This window comes from Nanorana parkeri, unplaced genomic scaffold, assembly GCF_000935625.1.
Source record: "Nanorana parkeri isolate BGI_ZX_2015 unplaced genomic scaffold, ASM93562v1 scaffold98, whole genome shotgun sequence".
NCBI classification, from domain to species: Eukaryota; Metazoa; Chordata; class Amphibia; order Anura; family Dicroglossidae; genus Nanorana; species Nanorana parkeri.
The window spans coordinates 1,220,881-1,240,748 of NW_017306366.1; the positions used below are offsets into that span (position 1 = coordinate 1,220,881).

General features: G+C 42.2%; 1 protein-coding gene across 1 annotated transcript in view; it reads right to left on the minus strand.

The window, feature by feature from the left end:
* Positions 1 to 19,868, minus strand: part of DIS3L (DIS3 like exosome 3'-5' exoribonuclease) — a 32,806-nt gene that overhangs the window by 7,770 nt on the left and 5,168 nt on the right. The window contains exons 2-11 of the mRNA XM_018552828.1: positions 19,019 to 19,172; positions 12,491 to 12,619; positions 11,411 to 11,546; positions 7,442 to 7,618; positions 7,286 to 7,364; positions 6,377 to 6,553; positions 6,064 to 6,233; positions 3,007 to 3,168; positions 2,498 to 2,742; positions 184 to 276 (exon numbers count right to left, since the gene is read on the minus strand). Of these exons, the coding sequence (XP_018408330.1) occupies positions 184 to 276; positions 2,498 to 2,742; positions 3,007 to 3,168; positions 6,064 to 6,233; positions 6,377 to 6,553; positions 7,286 to 7,364; positions 7,442 to 7,618; positions 11,411 to 11,546; positions 12,491 to 12,619; positions 19,019 to 19,172 (1,522 nt within the window). The remainder of the gene's footprint in view (positions 1 to 183; positions 277 to 2,497; positions 2,743 to 3,006; positions 3,169 to 6,063; positions 6,234 to 6,376; positions 6,554 to 7,285; positions 7,365 to 7,441; positions 7,619 to 11,410; positions 11,547 to 12,490; positions 12,620 to 19,018; positions 19,173 to 19,868) is intronic.

Genomic DNA, 19,868 nt, shown 5'->3' on the forward strand with positions numbered 1-19,868 from the left:
AAGCTCTACACTCCTCTATTTAAAACTAAGGAAAAAAATTTAATAAATAAGTTAAGCCTGGTTTTGCCTTAGTTTCAGCAGGTCTGGGACTTTCTGACAGATGAATCGGTGTACAGTGTGGATTCACCTTATAAACAATATTTTTTAGCAAATAATGATAGAATTGAATGGTTTCCACATTACCGATCAACACCTCCGAGCAAGGAGCACAGGTCTGCACTGAGGATAGCAGGCAGCATGTCATAGCGACGATCCGCGAGGTAGTATGTTGTAGCTCTGTAGAATAACATAATATTAGTTATGGAAAAAAAAAAAAATGGCCAGATCCTGGAACCTAAAAGGTACAGCTCAGCTAGGAGAGGAAGACTCATTTATAAATGCAAAAACAAAGTAAACACCTGCAAAAAAAAAAAAATATCTATCTATAAAAGATGAGGCAGATGGCACTCCTCAATTTTCTTGCTGGCAACCAGGCCCAACTAGTCCTCTTCATATAGTCAAATATTCGAGGTTGCAGCACTTACAGGTGAAACTCGAATAATTAGAATATCGTGCAAAGTTCATTTATTTCACTAATGCAACTTAAAAGGTGAAACTAATATATGAGATAGACTCATTACATGCAAAGCAAGATAATTCAAGCCGTGATTTGTCATAATTGTGATGATTATGGCTTACAGCTCATGAAAACCCCAAGAACCCCAAATCCACAACCTCAAAAAAGTAGATTATTACATGCAATCAATAAAACAAGGATTGTACATAGAACAATATCGGACCTCTGAAAAGTACAAGCATGCATATGTACTCAGTACTTGGTTTGGGCCCCTTTTGCAGCACTTACTGCAATTACTTTTGCACGATATTCTAATTATTCGAGTTTCACCTGTAATTCTTTTATTTTCCAAATAATTCAAACCCACAGAAACGTTGTCAATGCACACAACAGGTTCAAGCCGAATCCTGTTCTGGTTATACAATTCTTTTGTCCAGGTTCCTGTCTTTCCACCCCTGTAAGGTTAAATGCTTGTGGGACAAGGCAAATGGACACATTGGTAATGACACTTGGGAAGAAATGACCCTGGAATGCTCTATGCCTCTTTACATGTGTCACTACTTCTGTCCCAAATATATATTGTCTTATGGGCTTATTGTACTCTAGAAAACCATTTGACATGGGTACATCAGATAACCACTCTGTTACAGGTAGAAGAGGGACCATGGTGGTCACCTTCACATGCTCTGGTGATGCCCCAAATCGAGTGGGTACTGGGAGGACGTTATATCTACTATTAGTAGGGTCTTCCAGATTACTAACCCCAAGGATATAACTACTTGTATCTTGCTGTGATGGATACTATATGCACGGACACCAATATTACAACAGCAATTTCGAGAGTCCTTTTCCAGTCTTGAAGGCTTATTCTTAACCATTGGAAGTCCCCACATTCCCCATCATTATCTGAATGGGTTAACCATAATATCACTGAACTTAAAAGGTTGATTTACTCCCAACTGAGGCACTACTCAGAAATTTGAAAAAAAAAAAACTGTGGACCAATTGGTTAAATACTCCAATAATAAATATGCCCGACCTTAAAGTTGTTTACCATGCTTAATTTTCCCTATACCTGCATCCCCCCAGCCAAATTACCAAGTAAATCAGGAGAGATGACTTGATTGGGGTTTCTAGTAGAGAGCTTTATTTTTTTTGATTCCTCACACATCGCTTCTGATGTAACATTCATTCATCAGAAATGTGTGATACAAGTCACTGAATTCTTTCACTTTGGCTGAATGTAAAAATGATTTCCTATGAATACCTACTATACTGTGTTAATAAAGCTGAAAAAAAGGAGTGAGACTCCATGGCTGGGGAGGAGGACAGGATCTCACAAAGTTTTTATTGGGAGACAGGGCAGGTTAGCGTGCACCTTTAGCTTAAGTGCCAGAGTTAGATGGCAAGATTATTCAAAGCCATGCGATAGGTTTGCTTTAATCACCCTATCCCATGTATATACTTATCTTCCTTAGCTCTGATTATGGAGGAGCATGTGACCCCATGTAATAGTGCTGGGCTAGGAGGCGCTTTCATATAGACAGTCCATGGCCCTGTGCACGCTACCGCTCTTATTTTCAATTACACCAGAAGAACACAGTAAAGAGAAGGCAAATACCAGCATATGCAGAGGACTGCTCTAAAGTGCCTGCAGTGCTGGAGACAATGTTATGCTGCAGAGCAGCAAGGTAGGGAAGGTAAGCATTGCCAAGGTTTTACTATGCCAACAGGCAACCACTACAGAGACACAGAACACCAAAAAACCCTTAAATATCATACACTAAAACTTGCTGCATTTATAAATATACCTAAGAGTAAATACTTGCCACTATAATTAGACATGCTTTACTTTATCAGGAAACACCACTGAGAGTTGAGGTTCCCTGTGACAAAGAAGCCGCTATACCCAGATAACAATGATGCTTTACTTCTACCGACCTTGCTTTTGCTTCCATATCGGTGTAAGAGTTTGTCTTCACAAAGTGTGTGACATCTGCAATATGAACGCCCAGCTCCAAGTGCCCATTATTCAGTTCTCGAATAGACAAGGTATCATCTACATCCTCACAACCCTTTGGGTCGATACTGAGAACCAAATGAGTACTGCGTAGATCACGTCGACCTTCTTCTTCTGGTGCCACCCGCCATGGGTTCTCTGGAGTGTTTGTAGGCATTTCTGCCAGCTGCAGAGTGAGGTAATGGCACAATGTAAGTACACAGGAAAAATCTGAACCAACATATTTCTTACATACATTTTATTACAAACTATGAACTTGAAGAGAGGCGCCTCCTTTACAACTTTCTTTCTGGTAAATGCTGATATACACTGACTAACATGTTTCACCATAATATTCAATCTACTAAATCAGAAAACATAACATGTGGTGGCTACATTCGATCACATTGTGAAGGCTATGCCTCAGCCATTACCGATTAGGACAACTGACCTGGGCTTCGGAGAAGGGACTCACGCTAATACTGTTCTCCACCAGAATAGTTTGAATTTCTGCCTCCAGGTCACCAATGAGTCCTAATGCTCTCACAAAGTGCCCGTTAGGATAGAGAGAGGTGGACTCCCAGGAATCAATTCGTACCACCACCCGGAAATCCTGTGGGGAGGAAAAGAGAAAATAAAATAGAGTAATATTATGATATGAGCACAAATGTCTACGCTTTAACTTCTGCTGTTAAAGGCACTGGATTATGGCACAGTGATCATATAGAATTGTTTAATCCTCCACTGTGTTGTGATTCTGCAATCACTTTTTGGCAATGATTGACTAGAGTTATGTTATTTTGCCTCAGCTTTGCATTGTGTGATCTTCCAGCAAAGCTGCTAAAACGCCCCAACAGGCCCACCATTCACAACGTGGCTAGGCATAAAGAGTATGTCAGGGCAAAAAAAAAAACACATATGCAGTGCTTCTCTAAAATACATACACTTTTTAAAAAAAATTCTTTATTTATATCCACAAGAACTGATAACATATGGACACGTCTCAGAAACCAAAAAGTCAAAATACATGGATTACAATTAGGGATGCACTGATATATCGGCCAAAAATTGCACTTTTGATTAGTAAATCACGAGTGGCCCGTTCACTAACTTTAGTTAAATTAAATCATTATTCCCTTTTTCTATTTTAAAAAAGGGAAATATCAGGGGTCTGTTTAGACCCCCAATATTTCCCAGAAGCCCCTAAAAGTAAAGTGAAAAATATTTAATAAAAAAATGAAAATATTAAAAAATACGTTTATAAAAAATTTCTAAAATTTTTTGAAAAAGTTAAAATAAACATTTCCGGTTTCGGGCTGACTTTTTTTTTAACTTTGTTGCGTTTTTGAATTTTTCTTTTTGGTGCACCTCTAATTACAATAATCATGAGCCAACTTTAACATAGGCAGGGTTCAGGATGATGCCAATAAAAAGAATTAGTGTTGCGCTAATATACTAAATATATGCTCTATATGCGTGATTTATCACAACTAGATTAATATATACAATGTATTAAACTCTAAAGTTTACAACAGAAGTACACTTCTATTATAATAAAAGAAAATTAGAGGGGTAGAGTAGTGCAATAGAAGAGTATTGGTGAGGTGGAAAAAGGGGAAGTAAAAGCCAGGTAGTAAAGGGGAAGAGTCTAATATGGCAGAGGGAGAAGGGTGAGGGACCCACATCCTCAAGGAGATCTACACATAAGGGGGGGAAAGGAGGGGAGGGTATGGAGACACAAGAAGGTAAGGGGGAGAGAAGGGGAATAGTTGGATTCATCTGGTGTTCCCCCAAGGGGAAGTGAAAGGCAAGAGGGTAAAGTGTCTGGATCAGGCATATAATTCCTCAAGCACTCAGGGTGCACAGACAGACAAGCGTCACACCAAAGAGGGTTAAGAAGTGTCTGTAAGGAGCGTGGAGGGATAGGCATCGGAAAGTTTAAAAACTGAATCCAGTAGAACCATGTATTTATGAAAGAGCCCAATCTATGGTGAAGCAAAGCGGTCAGGACTTCCATGCACATAATATCGTTCACTCTGGAGAAGAAACGAGAAAGTGTAGGTGGTGAAGCTTGTTTCCAGAATCCGGCAATGCAAGCTTTTGCTGCGTTTAGAAGATGGATTGCTAGCGATTTCTTAGAACGGTATTTGGAAATAGGTTAGTCTCTGAGATCTAAACCTGTGAAATCAAGAATTATGCAAATAACCTTGCTCCAAAACCGTTCGATTCCGTGGCATTGCCAAAAGATGTGAAATATGGGGCCCCGCTTCTCCGTACACCTCCAGCATTTTTCTGCTGTGCCCGGAAACAATTTAGCGAGAACACAAGGGGTCCTATACCACCTTGTCAGTTTATATTTAGCTTCTTGGTATTTGTTAGAAATACTAAGCACATTGGGAGAAATGTACAATATGACCTTGTTGTTGGGAAGAAAAAGCGATACCTAAATCCCACATACTGACAAAAGAAGATGGAGGCAAGTCATGGGAAGCTTAAGCACAGAAAGAGATCCTCTTTGTGGAACGGTCTGTAAGCAGCACTTCTCAAACGACGTTAGGTGGCTGAGAAAAGGACTCGCGAGCAGACAAGGACAGCAGGAAATGTGCAAGTTGTCCGCATTAAATCCAGACTCAGTGCTTCATCCCATGTTGGGGGGTAGCTCAGGAATCTTCCATCCCTCGGGGAAAGCAAAATTATGTGCTCTAAATCTATTGCTCTTCACCCAGGCATTGAAAACCTTATCCCCGTGACTTGGTAAGAAAAGTGGGTGGCCAATGATAGGTGACATAGAAGAGGGAAAATGAGCCAAGCCCACTCTACATACATACACATGTTATCCCTTTAAAGACCCTGCAAGTAAACACAACTGCCAAGTCCAGTTGTGGGTTGATCACACACAGCTTTTTTTGTGGTATGAGCGTTATCAGCTCTCCCAGTATCTTTTGCTAAACTACTCAGCCACTCCCGCTCTCAGATCTCTACAACAAAGTTAATTGTTCTGTAGTCCAAGAGAAAAACTAGGTGGGCTCTTTGGGATAACACAGGAAGTCTTCAGAAGACACATTAAAGTTCTGAACTTCTGACAAGATCAACATGTTTTCTTGCACCTATCAAACAGATATAACAAAACACTCCCAATGGAATATTTAACAGACCAAAAGAGAATAATTAAGTTCAATGTTATGGTTTATGTACACTTTAAGGTCCCTTAGATGGAGCCTTTCCTGTAATGAAACAAAACGAGAATCTTGCTCCAGGAGGCAGAGTATCTGACTACCAAACACCCCCTCACCCAAAGTAGCAGGAAGGAGCAGAATATAGACTGCTCAGCAGTTTGTCTGCAAACCCTTTCACAATGTGCTGAGCTGTGCCAAGAAATAACCGTCACTCACTGCAAATGACAGAGTTGCTGCAATCCACAAAATTCTGCAGTCATATCATTTGGCCGCACACAAGCTACTAAAAATAGGCATTTTAAGTCCTTGTACCAAATGGCTCCAAAAAGTACCTGTAGTGCCCCTGCTTGCTGTGTGCTGATTCGGATTTTGGGGATTCTGTAGTCCCATGGTGTCACTAGAACCCTCTGTGAATTCTTTCCTTGAGTTTGGGTCTCTTCCTTGGATGGGAAAGTAGCCACATAATCTCTCCAATTTCGCTGCAACGCTCCCACCACACGACCTGGGGGCAGACAAAACATGAATGCAGGCCTGAGGCTCACACATTTATCTGCAATTATGCAATGTTTATTGTGCTCACCATACCCCATTCCATGCACAAAAAGCTACACAGTTAGACAACAAAGTCTCTTCGGTTCAGCTTACCTGTCATCATCACGTCACTCTGTGTATCCGCAGTTCTCTCATCTGCCTCATTCTCACACAGAGCTCCTGTTCTCCCCTTCCAGTCAGACTTAGGCAGAATTTCTACAGCCACCAGGTCTCCATGGATTGCTCTGTTTCGTGACTTGGTGCCATGGATCAGAACATCACTCTGCAGGTCTGTATTGGAATGCAAAAGTAGATGATCAAAATGGTTTCTATAACTCCAGCACTATTAGCAGGCAAGTCAAACCGCAACATATGCCACAAAAGGAGGTAACTAGAAGAAACATTTCTAAACACATTTTTCCTTAGCAAACAGTGCCTCCTAACAGCCCACCCCCCAGGAAGATGTAGTAGGCCAGTGATGGCGAACCTATGCCACGCGTGCCACAGAGAGCACACAGAGGCCCCTCTGGTGGCATGCAAGCCTAGGTACCAGTTGCCGGGGACCGCACACTCCAGTTTCTCACCTGGGGTGCTCCATGCGGGCCTCCAGTGTTTTACGAGTATCTGAGTCACTTTAAGTTCTTATAGATGGCCATCATTAAACCTGGAAGGCATCCAGATCTAATTTAATATATTTATTTTAAGAACATTTTAAAGATAACAAAGAACTCCCAAAGCATTATGGATTCGCTTAAAAGAAGACATAGGAATAGCTGCCAGCCCTGAGGCATTGGTCTGTTTTTGAGTGAAAATGTGTACAGAGCCTGTCAAGATGGGATAAGACATTGCTGATAAGTCCAACATGTTGGAAAATATGCAACAAGTGTTTCCAGTGTCAAAAGCACTCATTTAGGTAGGCCCAAAATGGGAGATCACCACAACCATACAGAATTCAAGGGTTATGATCAGGCCCAATCATAGCCCCCCAAAAAGCCAAATATTATAGAAGAAGCCTTTCCATACCAGAGTTTTTGCCTGCCAGGCCCTGAAGTCGCACAAAGGCTTCGAGCTGAGAACGATGCTTGTTCACGCTGAGTACACCCTGCACAGAGCGAGGACTGGTCAGTGTGCTATAATGCAGCTGCTCTCTGTAACACATTTATATTGTGACTGACTCACCTGCTTATATCTACCAGACTTAATTCCAGCTTCCAGAATTTCCAGCGGCAGATGCTCCTGGTACTCCTTGCCATTACTCTCACGACTTTCTGTTTCACGCTCTTGAAGAGCCTCTCGGATTGAGTTGTACAACTCCAGGGCTCCTTTCAGATGTGGCCAAAATATCTCCAAGTAATTCTGTGTGTGAGGAAAAAAATAGGAAATCAATTATGTATTCAACTAGAGAGTGGATTTATCACCCAGTTCTAGTTAAGGTAAAATCATTTCTAGTTAAGAAACACTTCCAAACATATTCTTGGTTATCTCTAACCAACCAGTCAGATCATTATTGCAGTTCAGAAAGATTAGATGGGCTATGTTTGAAGCTTGAGGTGAAGTTCATGTTTGGATAATGGAAATGTGATGTCTTTTGTGACTGCTATTGGGAGATATGGCTAAAAATGGGTGTGTGGTGGTATCTGAAAGCCAAATCCTGCCAAGCAAGGGGTTGTTAGAGAGGAGTGTGAAAGTGGTGGGTCATCGGAGATTCATCAGGAAAGAGAGAAGAGAGAAGAAACACAGGAAAGAAAAAAAAAGGAGAGGGAAAGGGGGCCCCAGGAGCAGGCCATGGACCGTAGTTTATAAGTTTGGTAAGAATATGGCAGGTGTGTGTTATCCATGGTTGCCAAAAATGTAAGAACTGAATGTCCTTTTTTAAAGCAGTCACCCTCATTATTCCCAAAAAAAACCACCCACCAACACGCACACCCACAGTCTCCAATAGCCTAAATTAGGACTTTCAACATGTGTGTTCTATAATTCTACAGTATATTGGGTTACACATAACATAAAATATCTGCACCCCAAAGACAGAATTAAGTATACGGTCAGGGGTGTGGAATTCCTATTGCCCCAACGCCTGGGACAGGCAGTTCCAAGCGCTGGGCGAGTAGTTTTTTTCTACATTTAGCTTCTGGCAGGCAGCAGGGCTAAATGTAGAAGGGGAGCAGTTTTGTACAGGTGATCTTGAGCGGCTGTAGATGCCCAAAATCACTTGTAACCAGCCTGAGTCTCACTCTCCCTCCCCTCACTCTCTTTCCGGCTGCCGTGTCCCCAGCCGCTGCCTCTAATACGGCTCCCGGCTGCCTCTCTCCCCGCCATGGTCTTCGGGGTCCCCCGCACTTCTAGGGGACCCGGGACTATGGCAAATTAGATCAGATTAGAGAGCACAGAGCATAGCAGAGAACATCTGTGTGAGCAGTGACAAAGGAATGCTCGCAGCCTTCCTGTTACAGGAGGACGAGCACAGTGCTGTGCTAGAACTCCTGTGTTGAAGGTGTCAGGGTCAATAAAGAGAACCTGCCACCTCCAAATGCTATCACTCAGGGGCTTGTTATCCCCTGTGTGATAGCAATTAACTACCTCCAGGCCAGCCGCTGTAATCTAAACACCTGGTCTTCAAGCAGTTAACTGAAAAAAAGTCAAAAAATAATAAAACAATACATAAAAATGTAAAAAATAAAAAAAATCAATGAAAAAATGTTACAAAAGGAAAAAAAAAAAAAAAAAATTAGAATAAAAATTAAAAAATCAGCCCCGCTGCCCCCCCACCACCTGCATGCGAATAAACACATGCATAGGGCATTGTGTGTGTCAGCGGAGTGGCCGATCCATGACCGCATCGCCATCGTGCACGAAATCACCGATCGCGCTGGCAGTGCCATTATTTTCTAATGGTACTCCAGTCACACCAGGCAGATTGCGCGGTTTCCAGCTGCAATAACGCCCATGCAATTGCGCAAAATTGCGGTTGAAAACACTGCAACACTGGCGAAACAAGGTACCTTTTTTCAGCAATTGCCACGTGGATGTAGTCCCATTGAAATTAATGGGGCCGCGCAGCAACCGCTGTATGCAACCGCACACGATCGCTCAAGTCTGCACCAGCCCTAAAGGGTAAATTCACTTTCCCAAGAATTTGGGAAAATGGAATTACCTGTACAAATCTGGCCCCCTCTCCCTCCCTGCTATGCTTACCTTTCAGTGAACGATCCTTCTCGTCCACAAGTAGGGGTGTATTATCTGTACCTATTCCATGTATTCTGAATTTCGCTCGCAAAATGCAAGCACGCGTTGATCAGCGAGGTCACCTGGCGGCGCTGACCAATGAGAAGCGCTTCTTAGCAACGCTAAATACAGTTTTTAAAATAATTTTTTTGCATCAGGACAAAGTAGATTGTCACGAGTGACAAGTAGGTCAGGCCCCAGTTTAAGCCCTTTGACAAGCAGTTTTAAAAAAAAATGTTCACACCCCTGATACTGCATTAGCCTGGATTGGATATTGTTGCCAGGTTCTATGTTGTTCTAGAATGCATTTGCAGGGACCAGAATTACAACCTATAGGAATTGTCTAATTTTCTCTATAGGGTATAGTTTTGTGGCAGTTGTACAAAAGAACCTTTTGACGGTCAGATTTTTTCTTGTCATCATCTAACCTACATATCAGATAAGAGTCAGCTTTACTTTTTGCCTTTTTACACATTTACAGGAGACAAAACAGACATGTCACTTCCCGATGCCATCACACGGTTCACCGGTCTATTACTACAGAAAAGGACCTGTAACAGCTGTTTATATCTGGTGCTTCCTGAGCAAAGCAAAGGGATTGTTTCAGGTACAATACTGATATTATGGTGTCATTGTTCTGGAGTTCAGTGGCTGTCAAAATAGCAAAAGACAAGTAAAACAAGGCTGCTTCACATTGAGAGAATGCTCTTCAACTGAGTCAGTGTACAGTACATAACTCAAACGCTATGAGGCTTAAAAGGACCAAGACCTATAATATTTGGCACAGGCTGCACAATGATTGACTATTCTGCTTTACACACACAGCTTAAAATACATATAGAGGACATTACTTTACCTTTCAAATTCAAAGTAGCTTTCAAAGTAGCTCTATGTAGCCGGTTTAGTGTTCCAGATACCGCTGGCAGACAGCACAGACAATTATTTGACATCCACTGAAGCATCAGCACAGCTTTGACAAAAAGCACCCCATCCTGCTGACTGGACAATGAAAAAGCAGCAGCACAATGATAATGTCATCACTTTGCTCTCTTCTCCTTTTCAGCACACGTGCACTGCATCAGAGCCCCACTGGCTCCTAGTGCTGGCCTTGCCTTTCCTTGTCTGAGTGTAACTGTACTCAGAGGTGCAGGAATTTGAGGTCAAGGCAAATCCAGGTACTTGGTGTTTAAAAAAAAATTAACATTGTATAAAAAAAAATTAACATTCTACCAAAATCCTAACAATGAACTTCTCCAATTTGCTTCTGATCTGTAGTCTGTAACCGTTAAAGTGTTTTGTTATGCCTGTTCAATAAGTGTGAAAATACTTGTTGATCCTGTTAGAAATCAAGTGTGCTCCTAGCTATCTGTAGTAAGCTGACAACACAGTACCTTTGCTGCTCTGAAATCTCATGGTGTCTTATTTGCGCAGGTTCTGTCTGTGAATTACAAAACACCTCCTCATATGTAATGGAAATAGGGGACGGGGGAGTAGGGAGCATCCCAGGGTGAAAAATGCTGCTCTTCCACAGATACAATACAGCAAGTGATAATTGGTCACCATAGGACAGGATGTGTGTTACTAGCAGGATCACCAAATTAAAGCGAAATAAAAAAAAGTGCCAGAAAAAAAAAAAAAAAAGAGAACGAACGCAGCCACTACATCTAAAGACTGATACGCTGCAATATATTACATGTGCGGACTTGGGTTCAGATGCACTTTATTAATTTCCTAATGAATACATAACTGTATTACAATTTTTTTGCACCTGGAGTTCAGATTTAGTAGCCCTCTCAAAAAACAGATATACAGAGCATGTAACAGAAGAACCACATAAAACCTAAAAAAACATCTGAAGCATTTACTACCGGTGTGCATTGTCTGCGTCTTATTCTGTGTACTAATAACCGGTTTCTCACTGACCTTAAATGACAAGACGTAGACACCTTCAGTCTCATTGCTGTACCTTCTGATCACCTTTTCATTCTCAGTTACCATAATGACGGGTATTTTAGCTTGACAGTGCTGATAATACCAGACGGAAGAATTGTAAATACATCTGCAAACAAATCAAAGGGCACCCAAGTTAAGAGTGGTCACTGGAGCGTTGCAATGAGTCTGTGTTGCAAAAGGGACATAAGTTCACACCAGCTCTCTACCCCTTGGCTTTTGCTGTGGTTTTCACAGGCACTTTAATCTCTGACCCGGCAGATCACGCTACAACTACACACTGCCGTCGTCGTCTCCCCCCGGTCAACCTCTGCTGCTGGCCTGCAAAACTGCATCTGAAGTAACAACTGACCATTTCTTGAGGAAGTACCACCCAGCACCACATCTGCAACCACCCCCCAACACTACGGTGCCTGTACTCTTCTCGGTACCATGCTTGAAATCTCCCCACCACGGTGCCTTCATGCCAACTCCTTTCCTCCATACCAAGCTCTCACTACCATAGCCTCCATCCTCCTCCCACACCTGCACGTCAATGTTAACGCTCACCACTGTGACTGACACCCATATTTTCCCCACCTTTCCCATTCCCGCACATCTAGGCCCATATCTGCGATTGCTGCCACTATACCAACACATGCTTAAGTACTCTGTTCTCTCTACCACTGCAGTGAAGCTCCCATCTGTATTCAGCCCGTTGAATGAACAGGTACACTTTTGCTAATGTAAAATGATACACAAAATACTAATTTTGTGCCACAGGTATTCAGAGCATATCTACACTTGCAGCAATTCTAAATGGAAAGCAGAGTTGACCTAATTCTACTTCTTGTTCCTAAAAAGTGATTGCAAATCAACTGTAACCTAACGAGAAAATGCAGGTGGTCTCTGGAGAATTCTAGTAGGAGGGAAGTAGGAACAATTATGGAAGCCCAGCAGAATCCCTGAACTGGAGCTCATGGAGAAGTTGGCTTTTCTAACAATTATTAGAAAACACATTATAATACATTACAAGCGAAACATGACCGACCCTCAATCACAGAAGGTCCATACCTCGATTGCCAGTCTTCAACAGGCTCACCCATCTCTCTGGGGAGATAAGCATAGTGCTGGAACTCATTGGGGAAAAAGATGCAATCACGGCGAGCATCGCGAAGTAAGGATCGTAGCTTCTTGTACTGTCTGGAAATAGAAGTGAAAACAATGAAAATACCAACCAACATTGTCATGTCTTATCACTGCAGGTGATCGGACAACTAAAAAAGTTCCCCAGGATCCCCGAGTATGTTGTAAAGTGGCCACCACTCCAAACTCGCTCCCGTGATGGACTACAATCTCACGTATAGTTTACTAACTTGTATTGAGATTGTAGTCCATCACAGGAGCGATGACTACATTACAACACACACAGGGACCATGGGGAACAAAAGTAGCCACCCTCCAGAAGGAAGGACAGTGTCAACACCAATTCAGAGATGATTTGAGGATCTTGAGCCGAGTGATACACAAATAAGATACATTTTTGTTAATAGTTAAAAAGGTACCTGAATGCATTTTTAAGGGCCCGTTCTGGCCCGATTCTAGCCAGAACGCACTACCTCGCATTGTGGCCGGCTCACTTTTTTGCAGGAGGTGGGTGTGGGGGGCCATTGAAGTGAATGGCACCGTAGCCATGCCTCACGGGATCACAAGGCACATTATGCCTGCGGTCCGGTGCAATCAAAATAGTGCTTGCAGCATTTTGATTGGACCGGACCTCAGGCATAATGTGCCTTGTGATCCCGTGAGGCATGGCTACGGTGCCATTCACTTCAATGGCCCCCCACACCCACCTCCTGCAAAAAAGTGAGCCGGCCACAATGCGAGGCAGTGTGTTCTGGCTGGAATCGGGCCGGAACGCACTGCATCTGGTGTGAACGGGCCCGAAGGTTTAACGCCTGAGCTTGGTGTTACCTGAACCAAAAAAAGTTTTGTCTGGACAAGCTCTTTAACCAACATTTTTCTGTACAAAAAAGATGGAAGCCATCCATTTCCTCATTGTCATCAGTGTGAAAAGGACTTTATTCAACTCTTAATTAACAATGTGCTAAATATAAAATAAGGCAGCAGATAAACCGCAGCTCAATAATCGTTAGACAGGAAAGGCACCTCGGAGCACATCTGACACTGGATGCTGTCCATCAAACTGTATAAAATAAGAGAGCCGAGAGGTGCACCGATAGCCATATTTGAACGGAAATCGTTACACAAATCAAATTTGTTGCTGAGATAAAGTGCATATGTATCATTCCTATGGCCACTTAGGATAAAACACTGTCAGAGGTTGTACATAATGTATGTTAATCGTGTTTGTGTGACTCCAGCCCTGCAGGAAAAACTTTCCAGTGTGTGCCGTCTACAAGGGCTCACTGCACTTATCAGACAGGTTAACCCATTTTGCACCAAAGCTAAGCATAGACAGAGGTTTAAAGTGACACTAAACTCAGTTGTTAAAGGAGAACTATGAGATGAGTGATTTCCACTCACCTCATAGTTCTAGCCGACCTGTGAAATAAAAATACATTCAGGAACCTTAACTATTAACAAAAATGTTTCTTATCTGTGTATCACTCGGCTGTAGATCCTCAAATCATCTCTGAATTGGTGCCGACACTGCCTTCCTTCTGGAGGGTGGCTTCTGTTGTTCCCCATGGTCCCTGTGTGTGTTGTAAAGTAGCCAATGCTCTAAGCTCACTCCTGTGATGGACTACAATCTCAATACAAATTAGTAAACGAAACATGAGATTGTAGTCCATCACAGGAGAGAGCTTAGAGCATTGGCTACTTTACAACACACACAGGGACCATGGGGCACAAAAGTAGCCCCCCTCAAGAAGGAAGGACAGTGTCAGCACCAATTCGGAGATAATTTGAGGATATACAGCTGAGTAATACACAAATGAGATACATTTTTATTAATAGTTAAGGTTCCTGAATGTATTTTTAAGATTTAGCTCCTGAGTTTAGTGTCACTTAAGGGCTTATGCACAACAAGTGCGGAGCAGATGCAGAGCAGTTACAGAACGCCTTCTTTATTCCTATGGTATTTTGGGCTCTAGTTCACACCACAGCGTTCAGTTCCAGAACATGTGAAAAAACTGCAGCATGCCGTGCAACACAAACGCATGGAAACACATCAAAATCACATGCAAACGCCCTGGAACGCACTGAAAGCCCATTTTAGGCTAAACCCCCCCAAAAAAAAGAAAACGGCCAGGAACGCAGCAAGAACGTGAAAAAACACACTGCACTGCATGTGCAGAAACTCATGCAGATCTGGTCTGGATTTGATGTGAACAAGCCCTTAAAAGATTTTGAAATGCAAGCCCATAATGCTGGAGTGAGTGAAGCTGGCCATACAACAGTAAAATTTTATTTGGAAAAATGTGTTTTCATATGTTTTTCTAATAGTTAATGTGGTAAAACTAAAATCGTTTGACTGCAGTGAGAAGAAGAAAGAAGAAGAAAGAAGAAGAATGGATTTTTTTTTTATCTCGAATCAACGAAATTTGATTTTTCATTCAGGAAACTCCATTCATTCTAAAATCAAAATTAAAATGATCAACTTTATGATGGCAATATTAAATGTTCTGGTGAGATTCTTTGTATGAACTTTTGTACGAAAATCTACCAGCGTATATCTACAAAAACAGAAAGACTAGATTGTAGCTTGATCTCCTGAGACCACCGCAGCTTTTTGCTTTTACCTATAGTCAGGACTGGCCAAATCCCTGGAGTCAGGTCGCCAATGCTCCTTACAACATACCATGGGCGCCTAACTTCTGAGGTTTTCTCTAGTAGTTGTCAATGGAGCTGGCTCCTAATAAAACCAAAAACAATCCTACTGGCTCCTGGATTGGACAGGCTAGCTCCTGAATTCCATATGAATTTGTCCACCCCTGCCCATAGGTATGACGCTTGGACAAGAATTTCTGGACTGGCTCCTTCAACAAAAGTTGAACTGTATCAGTCCACCCGACTGATAGAGTATATATAATATAAACAATAGAGATGCATCAATACCGAGTACCAATATTTTGTTTCCAGTACTCACCAATACAGGAAATCCTATTAAGGAAGCTAGGCGGTGTGTAATGACTCGCCACCTGGCTTCCTGATTAGCAGGGAAGCCGTCCCCATGCTTCTCGTCACTAGCATGGAGCCGGCTTTCTGGCCAATCAGAAAGCTGGGCGCCTTGTAATGACGTGGAGCCCATCTTCCCGATTGACCGGGAAGCTGGCTCCATGCTCCCTCGTCATGAGGTGACGAGGAAGCATAAAGCCGGGTTCACGGCCAATCAGACAGCTGTGTAATGACGCGGCGCCCGTCTTTCTGATTGGCCAGCTTCCCGACCAACCAGGAAGCCGGGCAGCGAGTCATTACACTTGTGACGAGGGAACATGGAGCCGGCTTGTAAAGTATTGGGCTAGGCATCGGAGCATTTGGGCGAGTATAAGTACTCGCCCAAATACTCAGTATCGGCACCGATACCGATATTGGTATCAGCGCATCCCTAATAAACAAACAATGGTAACCAAGTCCATCTAGATCCAGATTTAATGCATCACTTTTTCAGACTGACCTGTCAAAGATTGTTAAAGCAGAACTCCAGGCTAAACTGATATGGTCTGACTACAGGAGGCGTTTGTATCCTTACTTGAACCTTTGTGTATTTTTCCAGAAATGTGCAGTGATCCAGCATAGAACAACTCCTGCACTTTGCCTGCCTTTGTGCAAGGACATCTTATAATATAGACCAGTCACTGCTGCACTCCCTCATTGGGAAGGGTGACTGGTCTTGTGTCTCTATGCTTTTTTGCAAGCAGCCTGTAGAAGGAAGGCCTGCTGAGTCCCAACACCCTTCCACAGCTCTGACCTCTGCACAAGCTGTGAGCAGCACAGTGATGATGTCACAGCTAGCTACCTTTTTAAAAGGCAATATCTGGATTTGCAAAAGGTATTTGGTGCACACAAAGTGGATTAGGATAATTTCTGGCTCATGTTCACTTCACATAGCAGCAAAACTAGAGTGGCAGGGACAGTTCTCCATTTCATAATAGAGCTGTCAAAAAAGGCAAATGTAGCAGATGATTTTACATAATTTCAAATAATGGAACTAAATCTTCCACATTTTAATGTAATTAACTCCAGGATTGCTTCCCTTCTCAACCCTTACATCGTTCTTAGCTCATTCGATCTTAAGCCACTTACATTAATCAACATAAAGGGCAATTGATTGTTAAGGAAATTTTATTCCTTTCTGGGATTTAGAACACACTAACAAATGAAAATCCGCTGAAGGGCACAGCATCCGTTTTCCATGTTAAAGTGGCCATGCTCATCTCTACATTCTTAGCATTTCCCAGCCTATCCCCATGTACACTATATCATTGTTAATGACCTCCATTACCAACATGCTTTCATTTGCCAAGGTGTTTTATTACCTGAACATAGAGACTAGAATGGAGATATCCATTTTATTTTAGACCCATATTTGATTCCCGTATTGATTTCCTTCATTCTAACTGATTGGAAAGATAACGAGCCACAAAGACGTGCTTCATCTGTATTTCTGTCATGAGCTCAACCCCAAAGCTCTACTTGACTGGGTGATGAAAACACGTACTGATTCCAGGATTGCATGGACAGATCCCACCAACCTCTAGATCCCGACTTATGTTCCTAGTCTCCATCCAGCTGTGTCTCTAATACGATCACTAACTGATCCAAAAGGAAGCCGAAGCAAATAAATCATATGGGTGATGTACAACACTAAAAATAAATAAATGTAATGTTAAACAAATTGTGGACTTCATTAATGTGCAACAAGTATTTGTTTACGTATTGATCAATGCTTTGTTTTAGTCAGTTTGGTTTTAATTCCACATCAAATATAAAGCGCATTAGGCTAATTGAATAGAAATAGAACTCTTTGTATGGATTAAGGTCAACAATGTAGAACATTACGTGCAGAGTTTACTTACATGTGTTGAGCTTTTTTGAGCAGACTGCAATAAATTCATGGATATTGATCGGGTACATAAAAGAATGCTTTTATTTTGGTTTTCTTTTCAATAAGAAGAAATAGTTCCCTCGATCACAAGGCATAAATGTTACTCCAGAGAGACAGGAATGGCTGCAGTTCAACAAGGTCCCCTTTTAGGAAGGAGGGGGGGGTTCAGGAAGTTCTGCTGCTACTTTAAAGCCTGTATAAAGAATGCAGGACCGCCTGAGTATACCTAAACAAAAAGGTCCTTCAGTTTGTCACCATTCACGTTGTGCCACGTGTAAGGGCATCTTATCAATACTGGGGTGCATTCTGACTACTTCATCGGGTCCTCACACATCTACTGTAGTTTTCACATCAACAAAAAAATTCTTGCACACCATACCATCCATTGTACGTCTTAGTTCTTCTTACACTGCAAAGCTCGTTTCTTTTCATCATCACTTTCCCATTCATTGTACCTGCAACCTATGCACATTGGAGTTACAGTATCCTGGCACTAGGATGAGCTCTCAGCATCTTACAAAGCCTGAGAGTACACAATTCTCTTTACCATTGTACAATTACCAAAAATGTGTGAGCAGACGGCTAAATTAGTTCTTTTTGGCAGCAAAGACATACAAAGTCTCTACTGCCACAAAAAAAAAAAAAAGAAAAAACCTCTACCTGTTAGCAATTTCTTTTGGAATGGGGGGAAATACTTCGGTTCCACTTTAAAGCAACTTGTCAGGAGGGAAATATGAGATCTACTGCCATTGCTGTTTTTTTTTTTTTTCTTTTTTACTTTGCCTGCTTTGTCACTCTCAACTTTCCGTCACTACTTGGTATGCCGCTGATCTTTATACAAGCACATGCAAGAGTTGGCATCTGTGATATGCAATTGCTTGTTCAGCTTAGTCACCAGGTCGAGAAAGCATGACTGTTCTGATGCCTGCACCCCTAAAAACACATTCTCCTGATGGATTTCCTTTAGATAACCTGACAAATCTTTATTGATACTGAAAAGTAAGAGCAGAATATACACCCCAAAATAACAGCCCTCTGAGTAAAACTGTGCTTTGCCAATGCAAAGTGCAGAGTATATTCTTTACAGGTGGACCTAGAGGCAGGGGAGTGAAGAAAAAGTCAGTATGTGATAGTAGTGGGTGGTGGGCAGGGGATGAGGGAGATTAAAGCAAACTGGTTTCTTTGCTTTGTACTGACAAAGTGCAGGATTGCTTTCAGTACATACCCCTCTCCCCTGCCTGAGAACCCCCCCAACTTTGTTTCCCCATGCCACAATACAGGCGATATACCTCCTGCTCCAGGTAGAGCATGCTGTTCAATCTCTGCTGAAGCCGCTTCAAAGTGGTGCAATAGAAGCAGTTGGGTCAGTATACTCTGGGGCATGTTCTATGCTTTGATTGTAGTCAGAGGACAAGGCAGTGTCTCAGAGAATGGGAAAATAGCTTTTGGATCTGGTGACAGGTTCTCTATACACAGAAAAGCTCCATTACCATGCATCGGTATAGTGTAAAACTGCAAAAAAAACTCACCTGCGGCCTCTGTGATGCTGTACGGCGTGACATGCGGTCTGCATGTAGATGACTCCCCGAATCTCTGAAAACTCCAGCACCTCTTGGTAATCTTGCAACACTTGGCAGTCTGGGACAACATAATGTGTCAGCTCCACAGATAAAAGTTTTCCTTCTGGAAGGAAGAAAGGACTAAAGTTAAACAATAGTTAAAACAATTGAGAACAGTAAGGTGCTCATATCGCCACAGTTCCATTTATACCACCATGATGTTTTTGAAAGATGAAGTGGAGAATCTGACCATTTCTTTCTGCAGACATTGGTTCATTCCTGTGCTGGATGGCAGAGAGTTACTGAACTGAAATAGAGTTGCAGCCTCTACATGGCCTTATGCTTCACAACGCGAATATACTGGAGTGGATGGGCTACAACATCAGGTATCATTGCCATTGGAGTTCAGGCCACAGTAAATCTGTAGTGAATGGGCAGTAGGAGCTGGAACCCTCTAAACCTGGCTATAGACAGGATCATTAATAAGGTGGCAATCTCATGTGTATCGTAGGCCCTCAAGCAGAACAGTTGTTGGTAATTCTAAATTAAACTGCATTGTTTATAATGTCTGCATGTACCTTCTCCTAAAAAGGTATCTGCTGGTGCACTGTAGAATAAACATGATGCTCAGATAATCCAGATTATGCACAAAGTTATGCCAAAAGAATTTGAAGACAAGTCACCAGCACTCGAGAGCTCAATATGCAAATATTAGTTTTGCAGATCACATTGCGTAGTTCAATAGGCCAACGTTTCGGTCTACGCTGAGTCCCGACCTCAAGGCAACACAGTGACAAATATATTTTGTGAGATTAATTTG